Below are 14,838 nucleotides of genomic sequence, written 5' to 3' on the forward strand. Positions count from 1 at the left end.
GCTGCGTGCAGCTCCCATAGGTGGGTGCTGCATGCGAGATCACAGGGGTCTCCAGTGGCGGGACCCCCATGATCAGACATCTTATCCCCTATCCAAAGGTCAGGGGATAAGATGTCTTAAGGCCGGAGTACCCCTTTAAGTGAAGTAAAGTAACTTCCATCTCTGTCCTGACCTTCTCCTCATGGATCTGATCACTTCCTGGTTTCCTCTCTGAACTGTGACCCTGTAGTTGCCAGGCAACAGATCACACATCTTCCCACAATCCCTCTGGCTTACATGCACAGTGGAGACCGGCTGCCCTTACCTTCAGAAGATTGCAATTGTATTGACCACGTGTGACTACCTAAGTGGGTTGTAACCAAGGGCAACAGTTATCAAAACAAAGCAAATGGGGTAAGGAAGTCCAGATCTCCCAGACACTTATAGAAATATCTGTTTCCACCATTATATTTAATGGACAACTATAAATGTGAACTCCCCAATCGGTGAGACACTGATAGATCTGTCCCCTCCAGGCCCCTCTCTCTCCTCATTTCACTATCCTCCTCCTGACTCCTCTGTCCTCCTCCTCCAGACACCTCTGTCCTCCTCCTCCAGACACCTCTGTCCTCCTCCTCCAGATTCCTCTGTCCTCCTCCACCAGACTCCTCTGTCCTCCTCCTCCAGACTCCTCTGTCCTCCTCCACCAGACTCCTCTGTCCTCCTCCTCCTGACTCCTCTGTCCTCCTCCTCCAGACTCTGCTGTCCTTCTCCTCCAGACTCCGCTGTCCTTCTCCTCCAGACTCCTCTGTCCTCCTCCTCCAGTCTCCTCTGTCCTCCTCCAGCAGACTCCTCTGTCGTCCTCCTCCAGACTCCTCTGTCCTCCAGACCCCTCTGTCCTCCTCCTCCAGACCCCTCTGTCCTCCTCCTCCAGACCCCTCTGTCCTCCTCCAGATTCCTCTGTCCTCCTCCTCCAGTCCGCTGTCCTCCTCCACCAGACACCTCTGTCCTCCTCCTCCAGACACCTGTTCTCCTCCTCCAGACCCCTCTGTCCTCCTCCTCCAGACTCCTCTGTCCTCCTCCAGACCCATCTGTCCTCCTACAGACCCCTCTTTCCTCCTACAGACCCCTCTGTTCTCCTCCTCCAGACTCCTCTGTCCTCCTCCTCCAGACTCTTCTGTCCTCCTCCTCCAGAGCTCTCTGTCCTCCTCCTCTGGATCCCTCTGTCATCCTCCTCCGGATCCCTCTGTCCTCCTCCTTCTCCAGACCCCTCTGTCCTCCTCCTCCTCCAGACCCCTCTGTCCTCCTCCTCCTCCAGACCCCTCTGTCCTCCTCCTTTTCCTCCAGACCCCTCTGTCCTCCTCATCCTCCTCCAGACCCCTCTGTCCACCTCCTCCTCCAGACCCCTCTGTCCTCCTCCTCCTACAGACCCCTCTGTCCTCCTCCTCCAGACCCCTCTGTCCTCCTCCAGACCCCTCTGTCCTCCTCCTCCTCCAGACCCCTCTGTCCTCCTCCTCCAGACCCCTCTGTCCTCCTCCTCCAGACCCCTCTGTCCTCCTCCAGACCCCTCTGTCCTCCTCCTCACCCCTCTGTCCTCCTCCTCCAGACCCCTCTGTCCTCCTGCTCCTCCAGACCCCTCTGTCCTCCTCCTCCTTCAGACCCCTCTGTCCTCCTCCTCCAGACCCCTCTGTCCTCCTCCAGACCCCTCTGTCCTCCTCCTCACCCCTCTGTCCTCCTCCTCCAGACCCCTCTGTCCTCCTGCTCCTCCAGACCCCTCTGTCCTCCTCCTCCTTCAGACTCCTGTGTCCCCCTCTAGATATGGTTTATATAATTGCACATTAATCTAATATGTGTGGAAGCCTTAAATGGTCCTGTCATCTTCCCTCTGTGTAATATCCTTTGTGATTCCTAACAAATTTATAAATAACTTAATTTACCTAACATTGCTACTTACCCAAGAAAACAGCTCTAAAGTCTTAGCCACTAGGTGTCGCCTCTCTATAAGCTTCTGTTCACTGCCTGTTGTTCAGGGAAATCTGTCTCTATTAACAGCTACATCAGGACAAAGCACAGGAAGTGGGGACGGGACTTAGAATGTGCTATGTGCAGGAGAGACTCTGTCTGTGAGGTAAATGTATATGGGCGCTGTCAGAATCAAAACCTTTGTATATGATGTACATCTTGGCAACCTTTCTAATATACTTCATAAAAAATTCTGGCTTATAAAAAAAGACCCCTAGGGGTCCTCATACTATCTAGTGCATAATCCTGTCCGAACTGCAACATCATCTTTGTCCCAGCTGAAGCCCAGGCAGGGACAGAGTCCAGGAAGAGGGCGGGCTAGCATGAAACTAGAGAGGAAGGGGTTACAGAGGAGCCTGCAGTGATTGGATGAAGAGACACAGCACAGCAGACTCAGAGAGGAAGTGAATGCATGGTGAGTGAGAGCGGGCTCAGTGATTGCCTGGGAGATGTCCCATCCCTGAGCAGTGGATGTTAGAATGAGTGAGCAGTAGATTAGAGGGATTTGTGAGCGAGATACAGAAGCTAGACACATTAAAAGATGTAAATGATCTGCATGACCTCGTGAGTGACATATAGAAGCATTGTAGTGTGATCTTGGCCCACTCTATTTACCCTCAGCTCAGTGCTTGGTGTAACCCCTTCCTCCCACATCTCATGCCATCTATAGCAGTGTACTGTGTAAATCATCTCCCTGTTCAGTGCTCTTTCACAAATACTATGTCGTAGCATAAGGAAGGGAAAGGAAGTCCAGGTGTGAGTACTACTGGAACACAGCTCAGCTCTCATACCTGTAATAGGGAGAATAAGATATAGCTGTGCACCATGGAGGGGGCTCCCAGGGGCCTAATAACATTAGTGAGAGACTAACATCACCTTGTCACCATTCTGAAGGGTTAATCCTACTACCGAGACAGGTTTAAAGAAATCTTAAAAAATCGAAAGACTGTAAAAGCCGGAGCTGCAGGGCGAGGAGGGGAGCGGGAATGTGTCTGTGGCTGCGGAGGGTGAGTCACCAAAGGGCGTTGTCTGTAAATCCTACATAATGGAGAATGGCCCTGGGCAGCAGATCAGAGCTGGAGACGAGTGGAGAGAGCCCGGGGCCCCTCCGCCTGTCTCTGCTGCACCCTGATGTATAGAGCACCGGTCTGACTGTGCCAAAAGGCACCCAAAACATGAATCTGATACAGCGGTGGTATACGAAGAGTAGATGCCATACATATCTGATAGGTGTGGTGGGGGGGGGGGGGGGGGGCTCTCTCTGGATCAACACAGTCAGTTTTACATTGAACTTGATGGACATGTTGTAGCTGTGCTGCCCATCCATGCCCAAAAGTGGTGCCAGAGAGCAGGGTGGTAAGAGGAAGGGACTATGTCTATACTTAGGACTTGCTAGAGGGTTATTGCTGAATTTAATGTGATTGGTGTAAACTCCTGCCCCACCCTTTGGTAGTCATGGTGCTGGGACATACGTGATGATTCTGTAAAAAGAACAGACAGCTGCTGTGTGGCTCTTCTTCGGGGGGGGGGGGGGGGGCGGTCCTGGTCGCTGTGCCAGTCAAGCCAACGCACCAGTCCAAGTATCGCTCTGCCATGTGTGGAATCCAGGAGAGGAGGAGTCTGGACTGTGCCCGGTCAGGAGAGGAGGAGTCTGTACTGTGCCCGATCAGAAGAGGAGTCTGTACTGTGCCCGGTCAGGAGAAGAGGAGTCTGGACTGTGCCCAGTCAGGAGAAGAGGAGTCTGGACTGTGCCCAGTCAGGAGAAGAGGAGTCTGGACTGTGCCCGGTCAGAAGAGGAGTCTGTACTGTGCCCAGTCAGAAGAGGAGTCTGTACTGTGCCCGGTCAGGAGAGGAGGAGTCTGGACTGTGCCCGGTCAGGAGAGGAGGAGTCTGTACTGTGCCCGGTCAGGGGAGGAGGAGTCTGGACTGTGCCCAGTCAGGAGAGGAGGAGTCTGGACTGTGCCCGGTCAGGAGAAGAGTCTGGACTGTGCCCGGTCAGGAGAGGAGGAGTCTGTACTGTGCCCGGTCAGGAGAAGAGGAGTCTGGACTGTGCCCGGTCAGGAGAAGAGGAGTCTGTACTGTTCCCGGTCAGGAGAGGAGGAGTCTGGACTGTGCCCGGTCAGGAGAGGAGGAGTCTGGACTGTGCCCGGTCAGGAGAGGAGGAGTCTGGACTGTGCCCGGTCAGGAGAGGAGGAGTCTGGACTGTGCCCGGTCAGGAGAGGAGGAGTCTGGACTGTGCCCGGTCAGGAGAGGAGGAGTCTGGACTGTGCCTGGTCAGGAGAGGAGGAGTCTGGACTGTGCCCAGTCAGGAGAAGAGGAGTCTGGACTGTGCCCGGTCAGGAGAAGAGGAGTCTGGACTGTGCCCGGTCAGGAGAAGAGGAGTCTGGACTATGCCCGGTCAGGAGGCCTAGTGCTGGGAGAGTACTCCTTCTTCTTCTTCTGATAAAAGGATCGGTGGCGATCGGCCTAAGTGTAGTTAAAGGGACAGCGGACAGAGAAGTTGTGTCTGAAGCCAAAGTCTCGTGTCTCCCTGCTGGGAAGAATCATTACTTCTGTTACTTATCTGGATTGTTACTATGTTTGAGTTCGTATAGAGTGAGAGCTAAAGAGGAACTCCGATGTTTATAGAGAAAGATAACACATAAAACACAGTCCACAAAGTATGGGGGGCAGTCCAGAGTAGGTAACTCCACGGCCATACACGATGCCCTCTGGGATCATCATACACAATACCCTCTGGGATCATCATACACCGATACCCTCTGGGATCATCATACACAATACCCTCTGGAATCATCATACACCGATACCCTCTGGGATCATCATACACAATACCCTCTGGGATCATCATACACGATACCCTCTGGAATCATCATACACCGATACCCTCTGGAATCATCATACACAATACCCTCTGGGATCATCATACACCGATACCCTCTGGGATCATCATACACGATACCCTCTGGGATCATCATACACGATACCCTCTGGGATCATCATACACCGATACCCTCTGGGATCATTGTACACAATACCCTCTGGGATCATCATACACAATACCCTCTGGGATCATCATACACAATACCTTCTGGGCTCATTGTACACGATACCCTCTGGGCTCATCATACACGATACCCTCTGGGATCATCATACACAATACCTTCTTGTATCATCATACACAATACCTTCTTGTATCATCATACACCGATACCCTCTGGGATCATCATACACAATACCTTCTTGTATCATCATACACAATACCCTCTGGCATCATCATACACAATACCTTCTTGTATCATCATACACCGATACCCTCTGGGATCATCATACACGATACCCTCTGGGGTCATCATACACCGATACCCTCCGGGATCATCATACACGATATCCTTTGGGATCATCATACACGATACCCTCTGGGATCATCATACACAATACCCTCTGGAATCATCATACACAGATACCCTCTGGTCTGGGATCATCATACACCGATACCCTCTGGAATCATCATACACCGATACCCTCTGGGATCATCATACACCGATACCCTCTGGGATCATCATACACCGATACCCTCTGGGATCATCATACACGATACCCTCTGGGCTCATCATACACGATACCCTCTGGGCTCATTGTACACGATACCCTCTGGGCTCATCATACACGATACCCTCTGGGATCATCATACACGATACCCTCTGGGATCATCATACACAATACCTTCTTGTATCATCATACACAATACCCTCTGGCATCATCATACACAATACCCTCTGGGATCATCATACACCGATACCCTCTGGGATCATCATACACCGATACCCTCTGGCATCATCATACACAATACCCTCTTGTATCATCATACACAATACCCTCTGGGATCATCATACACAATACCCTCTGGGATCATCATACACGATACCCTCTGGGCTCATCATACACGATACCCTCTGGGCTCATCATACACAATACCTTCTTGTATCATCATACACCAATACCCTCTGGGATCATCATACACAATACCCTCTGGTATCATCATACACAATACCTTCTTGTATCATCATACACCGATACCCTCTGGGATCATCATACACAATACCCTCTGGGCTCATCATACACAATACCCTCTGGGATCATCATACACAATACCCTCTGGGATCATCATACACAATACCTTCTTGCATCATCATACACCGATACCCTCTGAGATCATCATACACGATACCCTCTGGGATCATCATACACGATACCCTCTGGGATCATCATACACGATACCCTCTGGGCTCATCATACACGATACCCTCTGGGATCATCATACACGATACCCTCTGGGATCATCATACACCGATACCCTCTGGGATCATTGTACACAATACCCTCTGGGATCATCATACACCGATACCCTCTGGGATCATCATACACAATACCCTCTGGAATCATCATACACAATACCCTCTGGTATCATCATACACAATACCTTCTTGTATCATCATACACAATACCCTCTGAAATCATCATACACAATACCCTCTGGGATCATCATACACAATACCCTCTGGGCGCATCATACACGATACCCTCTGAGCTCATCATACACAATACCCTCTGGTATCATCATACACCGATACCCTCTGGGATCATCATACACCGATACCCTCTGGGATCATCATACACAATACCCTCTGGGATCATCATACACAATACCCTCTGGGCTCATCATACACCGATACCCTCTGGGATCATCATACACAATACCCTCTGGTATCATCATACACAATACCCTCTGGGATCATCATACACTGACACCCTCTGGGATCATCATACACAATATTCTCCGGGATCATCATACACTGATACTCTCCTGGATCATCATACACGATATCCTCTGGGATCATCATACACGATACCCTCCGGGATCATCATACACCGATACCCTCTGGGATCATTGTACACAATACCCTCTGGTATCATCATACACAATACCCTCTGGGATCATCATACACTGACACCCTCTGGGATCATCATACACAATACTCTCCGGGATCATCATACACCGATACCCTCTGGGATCATCATACACAATACCCTCTGGTATCATCATACACAATACCCTCTGGGATCATCATACACTGACACCCTCTGGGATCATCATACACAATACTCTCCGGGATCATCATACACTGATACTCTCCTGGATCATCATACACGATACCCTCTGGGATCATCATACACGATACCCTCCGGGATCATCATACACGATATCCTCTGGGATCATCATACACGATACCCTCCGGGATCATCATACACCGATACTCTCCGGGATCATCATACACCGATACCCTCTGGGATCATCATACACCGATACCCTCCGGGATCATCATACACGATATCCTCTGGGATCATCATACACGATACCCTCCGGGATCATCATACACCAATACCCTCTGGGATCATCTTACATGATACCCTCTGGGATCATCATACACGATACTCTTTGGGATTATCATACACGATACCCTCTGGGATCATCATACACCGATACCCTCTGGGATCATCATACACCAATACCCTCTGGGATCATCATACACCGATACCCTCTGGGATCATCATATACAATCCTCTGGGATCATCTTACATGATACCCTCTGGGGTCATCATACACCGATACCCTCTGGGGTCATCATACACCGATACCCTCTGAGGTCATCATACAACGATACCCTCTGGGGTCATCATACACCGATACCCTCTGGGATCATCATACACAATACCCTCTGGGATCATCATATACAATACCCTCTGGGATCATCATACACCAATACCCTCAGGGATCATCATATAGGATACCCTCAGGGTTCCACATTTCAGCGGCATGGCCTTTCTCTTATTAAAATGTTGTACCCTTTGGGGAATACAATAAAGAACACAGCTTGACAATCATTCCGGGCCTCCAACTGTGCTGGGACCGTGACTCTGGAGGGTGGATGGACCAGGACTGTCTGTTCTTTTCTCACTACGATGTTAGTAATAGTAGTGATTATTAATAGTACATGAAGCAGCAGTCATTAGTTTTAGTATTATTTGTTAGTATCAGTCGGTAGTATTAGTTGTTAGTATCAGTCATTAGTATTTGTGGTAGTATCAGTCGTCATTCAGTCATTGTTTGTGGCTCTGTATACAGAGGTGAGTATTAGCCTGGAGAGAGGATTTGCCGCTCCTACAGCTGAGTGTCTGCCGTCTCCGGAGTCCCCACACATCTCCTCAGGCTGCAGACACACCTTATCCAGCAGGTCTGACCACAGGTGACACCTCACAGCCCTGACATTTACATCAATAAAGGACATGGCTGAGGTCTTGGAGGACCCCCACATACTACATTTGCACTAGTCTATAGATTGGACTCTCTATATTACACCATCTCAGGTTATCTCTGGTTTATTATAGTGTTTCCCTGAGCAGAGAGCAGGCTGAGATGGTGAGGGAGAGGATGAGCAGAGAGCAGGCTGAGATGGTGAGGGAGAGGATGAGCAGAGAGCAGGCTGATATGGTGAGGGAGAGGATGAGCAGAAAGCAGGCTGAGATGGTGAGGGAGAGGATGAGCAGAGAGCAGGCTGAGATAGAGGATGAGCAGAGAGCAGGCTGAGATGGTGAGGGAGAGGATGAGCAGAGGGCAGGCTGAGATGGTGAGGGAGAGGATGAGCAGAGAGCAGGCTGAGATGGTGAGGGAGAGGATGAGCAGAGAGCAGGCTGAGATGGTGAAGGAGAGGATGAGCAGAGAGCAGGCTGAGATGGTGAAGGAGAGGATGAGCAGAGAGCAGGCTGAGATGGTGAGGGAGAGGATGAGCAGAGAGCAGGTTGAGATGGTGAAGGAGAGGATGAGCAGGCTGAGATGGTGAAGGAGAGGATGAGCAGAGAGCAGGCTGAGATGGTGAGGGAGAGGATGAGCAGAGAGCAGGCTGAGATGGTGAAGGAGAGGATGAGCAGAGAGCAGGCTGAGATGGTGAAGGAGAGGATGAGCAGAGAGCAGGCTGAGATGGTGAAGGAGAGGATGAGCAGAGTGCAGGCTGAGATGGCGAGGGAGAGGATGAGCAGGGAGCAGGCTGATATGGTGAGGGAGAGGATGAACAGAGTGCAGGCTGATATGGTGAAGGAGAGGATGAGCAGAGAGCAGGCTGAGATGGTGAGGGAGAGGATGAGCAGAGAGCAGGCTGAGATGGTGAGGGAGAGGATGAGCAGAGAGCAGGCTGAGATGGTGAGGGAGAGGATGAGCAGAGGGCAGGCTGAGATGGTGAGGGAGAGGATGAGCAGAGGGCAGGCTGATATGGTGAGGGAGAGGATGAGCAGAGGGCAGGCTGATATGGTGAGGGAGAGGATGAGCAGAGAGCAGGCTGAGATGGTGAGGGAGAGGATGAGCAGGCTGAGATGGTGAAGGAGAGGATGAGCAGAGAGCAGGCTGATATGGTGAGGGAGAGGATGAGCAGGGAGCAGGCTGATATGGTGAGGGAGAGGATGAACAGAGAGCAGGCTGAGATGGTGAGGGAGAGGATGAGCAGAGAGCAGGCTGAGATGGTGAGGGAGAGGATGAGCAGAGAGCAGGCTGAGATGGTGAGGGAGAGGATGAGCAGAGAGCAGGCTGAGATGGTGAGGGAGAGGATGAGCAGAGGGCAGGCTGAGATGGTGAGGGAGAGGATGAGCAGAGGGCAGGCTGATATGGTGAGGGAGAGGATGAGCAGAGGGCAGGCTGATATGGTGAGGGAGAGGATGAGCAGAGAGCAGGCTGAGATGGTGAGGGAGAGGATGAGCAGAGAGCAGGCTGAGATGGTGAGGGAGAGGATGAGCAGAGAGCAGGCTGAGATGGTGAGGGAGAGGATGAGCAGAGGGCAGGCTGAGATGGTGAGGGAGAGGATGAGCAGAGAGCAGGCTGAGATGGTGAGGGAGAGGATGAGCAGAGGGCAGGCTGATATGGTGAGGGAGAGGATGAGCAGAGTGCAGGCTGATATGGTGAGGGAGAGGATGAGCAGAGAGCAGGCTGAGATGGTGAGGGAGAGGATGAGCAGAGTTTTGCCTGCGTCCCATGACTGCAGGTTGTGGCATGCCACAGGTTCCCTAGACAGGCAGGAGGGGGTTAAGTTGGGAGTGTCAGCACCCCCCCCCCCCCCCCTCCAGTTCTGGGCTGTCAGTGACAGGACATCCCACTGTATGAGGAGAACCGTACTGGCCTAAGGGGAAGGAGGAGGAGCGCCCCCAGAAGTTGGCAGGACATCTCCTGTAATCTAGGGGATGCCCAGGGAGGAGACAACCCCGCCTGTATATATTGGGCAATAACTCCTCAGCAACACACAGTCCACAGCTCCCACTGAACTCTGCCGCCTCAATCCTCACTACAAAGTAAGTGCCCCCTCCTCTGTGCCCACATCTGTACCCACACTGTCTATACTCACTCCTCCAGCCTTATATACTGTCTATACTCTCTCCTCCAGTCTTATATACTGTCTATACTCTCTCCTCCAGTCTTATATACTGTCTATACTCTCTCCTCCAGTCTTATATACTGTCTATACTCTCTCCTCCAGTCTTGTATACTGTCTATACTCTCTCCTCCAGTCTTATATACTGTCTATACTCACTCCTCCAGCCTTATATACTGTCTATACTCTCTCCTCCAGTCTTATATACTGTCTATACTCTCTCCTCCAGTCTTATATACTGTCTATACTCTCTCCTCCAGTCTTATATACTGTCTATACTCTCTCCTCCAGTCTTATATACTGTCTATACTCTCTCCTCCAGTCTTATATACTGTCTATACTCTCTCCTCCAGTCTTATATACTGTCTATACTCTCTCCTCCAGTCTTGTATACTGTCTATACTCTCTCCTCCAGTCTTGTATACTCTCTCCTCCAGTCTTATATACTGTCTATACTCTCTCCTCCAGTCTTATATACTGTCTATACTCTCTCCTCCAGTCTTATATACTGTCTATACTCTCTCCTCCAGTCTTGTATACTGTCTATACTCTCTCCTCCAGTCTTGTATACTCTCTCCTCCAGTCTTATATACTGTCTATACTCTCTCTCCAGTCTTATATACTGTCTATACTCTCTCCTCCAGTCTTATATACTGTCTATACTCTCTCCTCCAGTCTTGTATACTGTCTATACTCTCTCCTCCAGTCTTGTATACTCTCTCCTCCAGTCTTATATACTGTCTATACTCTCTCCTCCAGTCTTATATACTGTCTATACTCTCTCCTCCAGTCTTATATACTGTCTATACTCTCTCCTCCAGTCTTGTATACTGTCTATACTCTCTCCTCCAGTCTTGTATACTCTCTCCTCCAGTCTTATATACTGTCTATACTCTCTCTCCAGTCTTGTTTACTCTCTATGCTCTCTCCTCCAGTCTTGTATACTCTCTCCTCCAGTCTTGTATATTGTCTATACTCTTCCCTTCAGTCTTGTATATTCTCTATACTCTCCTCCAGTCTTGTATACTCTCTCCTCCAGTCTTGTATACTGTCTATACTCTTCCCTTCAGTCTTGTATATTCTCTATACTCTCCTCCAGTCTTGTATACTCTCTCCTCCAGTCTTGTATACTCTCTCCTCCAGTCTTGCATTCTCTCTTCTCCAGTCTTGTATACTCTCTCCTCCAGTCTTGGATATTCTCTTTACTCTCCTCAAGTCCTGTATACTCTCTCCTCCAGTCTTGGATACTGTCTATACTCTCTCCTCCAGTCTTGTATATTTTCTCCTCCAGTCTTGTATACTCTCTCCTCCAGTCTTGGATACTCTCTTTACTCTCCTCCAGTCCTGTATACTGTCTCCTCCAGTCTTGGATACTGTCTATACTCTCTCCTCCAGTCTTGTATACTCTCTCCTCCAGTCTTGTATACTCTCTTTACTCTCCTCCAGTCTTGTATACTCTCACCTCCAGTCTTGGATACTGTCTATACTCTCTCCTCCAGTCTTGTATACTCTCTCCTCCAGTCTTGGATACTCTCTATACTCTCCTCCAGTCTTGTATACTCTCTCCTCCAGTCTTGTATACTCTCTCCTCCAGTCTTGCATTCTCTCTTCTCCAGTCTTGTATACTCTCTCCACCGGTATTGGATACTCTCTTTACTCTCCTCCAGTCTTGTATACTCTCTCCTCCAGTCTTGTATAATCTCTCCTCCAGTCTTGGATACTCTCTATGTTCTCCTCCAGTCTTGTATACTCTCTCCTCCAGTCTTGTATACTCTCTATACTCTCCTCCAGCCTTGTATACTCTCTCCTCCAGTCTTGGATACTCTCTATACTCTCCTCCAGTCTTGTATACTTTCTCCTCCAGTCTTGGATACTCTCTATACTCTCCTGCAGTCTTGGATACTCTATATACTCTTCCCTTCAGTCTTGTATACTTGTACCCTTCCTCTTACACAGTGCGCCCCCATAAGTGTTGTCATGTGATGTGTACAGCGCTGCGCTCTTCTCTTGGGGTGTGTCTGTTCTTTGATCTTCAGAAGAATATTTATGAGATTCCGGTTTGGTGATGGTTTATGGTGGGGTGTCCGGACGGTGTGCGCTCAGCACTTTGCATACATTCACTGGTTACCGATACTTGTCCCTGATAGGATTTGCCTATATCCTCCGGACGATGTGTTCAGGGGCTGCTTTGCATATTATTATACGTGGGGTGGGGGGTGCGCTGAATGGCAGCTCATGACCTCCATGAACCTTCTGAGCGTCTATATGTCAGCTGATAAATACCGCCATATGTGCGCTGTAGGGCGCTGTAACAGAGGAAGCTCCGACTTTCGTCTCCGTCCTTAATTGTTATACCCTGACCGTGGCTTGTTGGTGCATCCCGGACACCTGCTGTATTCCTTAGTGCTCCTGCCCTGAACCCTGTATATATCATATATTATGTTTCATACATAACGAACAATACACAATGGATCTATGAAAAAATACATCAAGCAATGAAGTGTAAACCAAATCCATGAACCAATGGAGGTGTTCTATCGTGGCACCATATTGATGCATTCTTCCTCCATTATTATAAACTGAGCCCAATGCCTAATACAGGGAAAGTACAGCTGATATAGCGCCACATGCTGCTCATACATGGGCGTCTTTTGCTATTGGCACTACTACTACTGAAACATTTAGACTCAATGGACTAAGACTATCCGGTGTGGGGGTAATGGGATACTCCAGGGAAGTGATGATAATCCCACTATAGGGAGTGCTGGTAGTCACTGACCATACACCTGCTCTCTTCTCTCAGATGGCAATGAAACTACAAGACCTGATGATGGCCATGATCCAGATCTACGATAGATACGCCAGCAGCGATGGAGACAGAAGCTGTCTGAGCAACAAGGAGCTGGTGGACCTGGCTCAGGCGGAGTTCCCATTGTTGTGTGTAAGTATTCCCCATCTTCTCTATACTCTTCAGGGATGTCTGGGGGAGGTCTTGTGTCCCAGATAGTGGATTAGGACTGTGTGGGTGCAGCTATGGGTGCACCCCCTGCCCTGACCAAGCCCGGCCCATATACCATGTACAACACTGGTCTCCAATGGTTGGAGCTCCTACTATACAAGTCTATAGGGGGAGATAATGGCCCCACTGAAAGGCTGTCACATCCCCGTCCCCAGCATCTCTGACTAGTGCGATTGTATATAGTGGAGACTCTCAGTAACACTCTATTTGCCTTTTCACAGCAACACGAGAACAAGGATCAGATCCTGAAAGGAGTGATGGGCTCCATGGACATGAACAAGGACAATAAGGTCGATTTCCAGGAGTTCTGTGTCTTCATGTGCGCCCTGACCATGGCCCTAAAGGACGCCATGAAGAAGTAGAGCGTGCTGAGCCGGGGGAGACGGGACGTTTTATATACTGATAATATCTGTTAATAAAATGGTTGGACTTGTCACCTGATTCATTCTTGTTTTACGTCATCGTAATAAAAAGGGGGAAAGGGGCCATAATATATCTACAGAAAGACCCTACAAGCATAATGCTGGGAGTAGTAGTTCTTTGTACATGTCACATGGCGGGGTGGTATAGTTAACACTTTGTTCCCTGTAACCTGGCAGGAATGAGACCTCTGGACACCAGGACACTGTGACACAACCTGAACAAACTTCTGGTGCAGCCCCAATAAAATGCAGTTGCTCTGGTATAACTTGGTAAGTTATGGCCTTGTAGTCAGATGACTGTATATTTGGTCACCGTCCCTTTAATTGATGATATTATATATGTTCACAGGTTATCACATTCTCAGTCCTAAATGACTGAAATTACAAATGAGGATCTTCAGGGGTCGGCTCACGGTGGCAATATATGTAGGCTTTTCTTTTCACACAACTCTGGTCCTGCGACATGATACCCCTAGGGGCGTATCCGGGGAAATCTTTCTAACATGGCAGCCGAGCAACACTTATTCCACTGTAGTCCAACAAAGAGATCAGTGTATTGCAGAGAGGTCCTTGTTCAGCCTTCTCTTCTCTGGCATAGACAATATTCTCATTCTCGGAGATATTGTAGCACTTTAATCCTCACAGTGTAAACAATGACTTGATTGGAGACAAGATGGTACCTCGGTAGAAGACACGTGTCCTAGGTGTAGCTATGTCTGACAATAGCAAGAACTAGGACATATATACCTAGAAGGTGTTACTTTGGCATAGACCAAGCCTAGGCTAACTGGTCCTAGCAGGTTTAGTTCCACCCCTTCTTCTGGCATAGAGAGGTTTAATTAGTTAGTTATCTTGCAGTCAGTGGCTAGGAGCATCATGTGACCAAAGCATTATACATCTGGATACAGTAAATCAGTCTTGT

General features: G+C 49.3%; 1 protein-coding gene across 1 annotated transcript; it reads left to right on the forward strand.

Annotated features, from left to right (window-relative positions):
• The first annotated feature begins 238 nt into the window (after window positions 1-238).
• Window positions 239-13,928, forward strand: LOC130295305 (protein S100-A1-like). Its single transcript, XM_056545935.1, has 4 exons — window positions 239-393; window positions 2,032-2,107; window positions 13,279-13,416; window positions 13,716-13,928. The coding sequence occupies exons 1-4, from the start codon at window positions 389-391 to the stop codon at window positions 13,854-13,856; spliced, it is 360 nt and encodes a 119-aa protein (XP_056401910.1). The 5' UTR covers window positions 239-388; the 3' UTR covers window positions 13,857-13,928.
• The last annotated feature ends 910 nt before the right edge of the window (window positions 13,929-14,838 follow it).

Source organism: Hyla sarda, chromosome 11 (genome assembly GCF_029499605.1).
Source record: "Hyla sarda isolate aHylSar1 chromosome 11, aHylSar1.hap1, whole genome shotgun sequence".
Lineage (NCBI taxonomy): Eukaryota > Metazoa > Chordata > Amphibia > Anura > Hylidae > Hyla > Hyla sarda.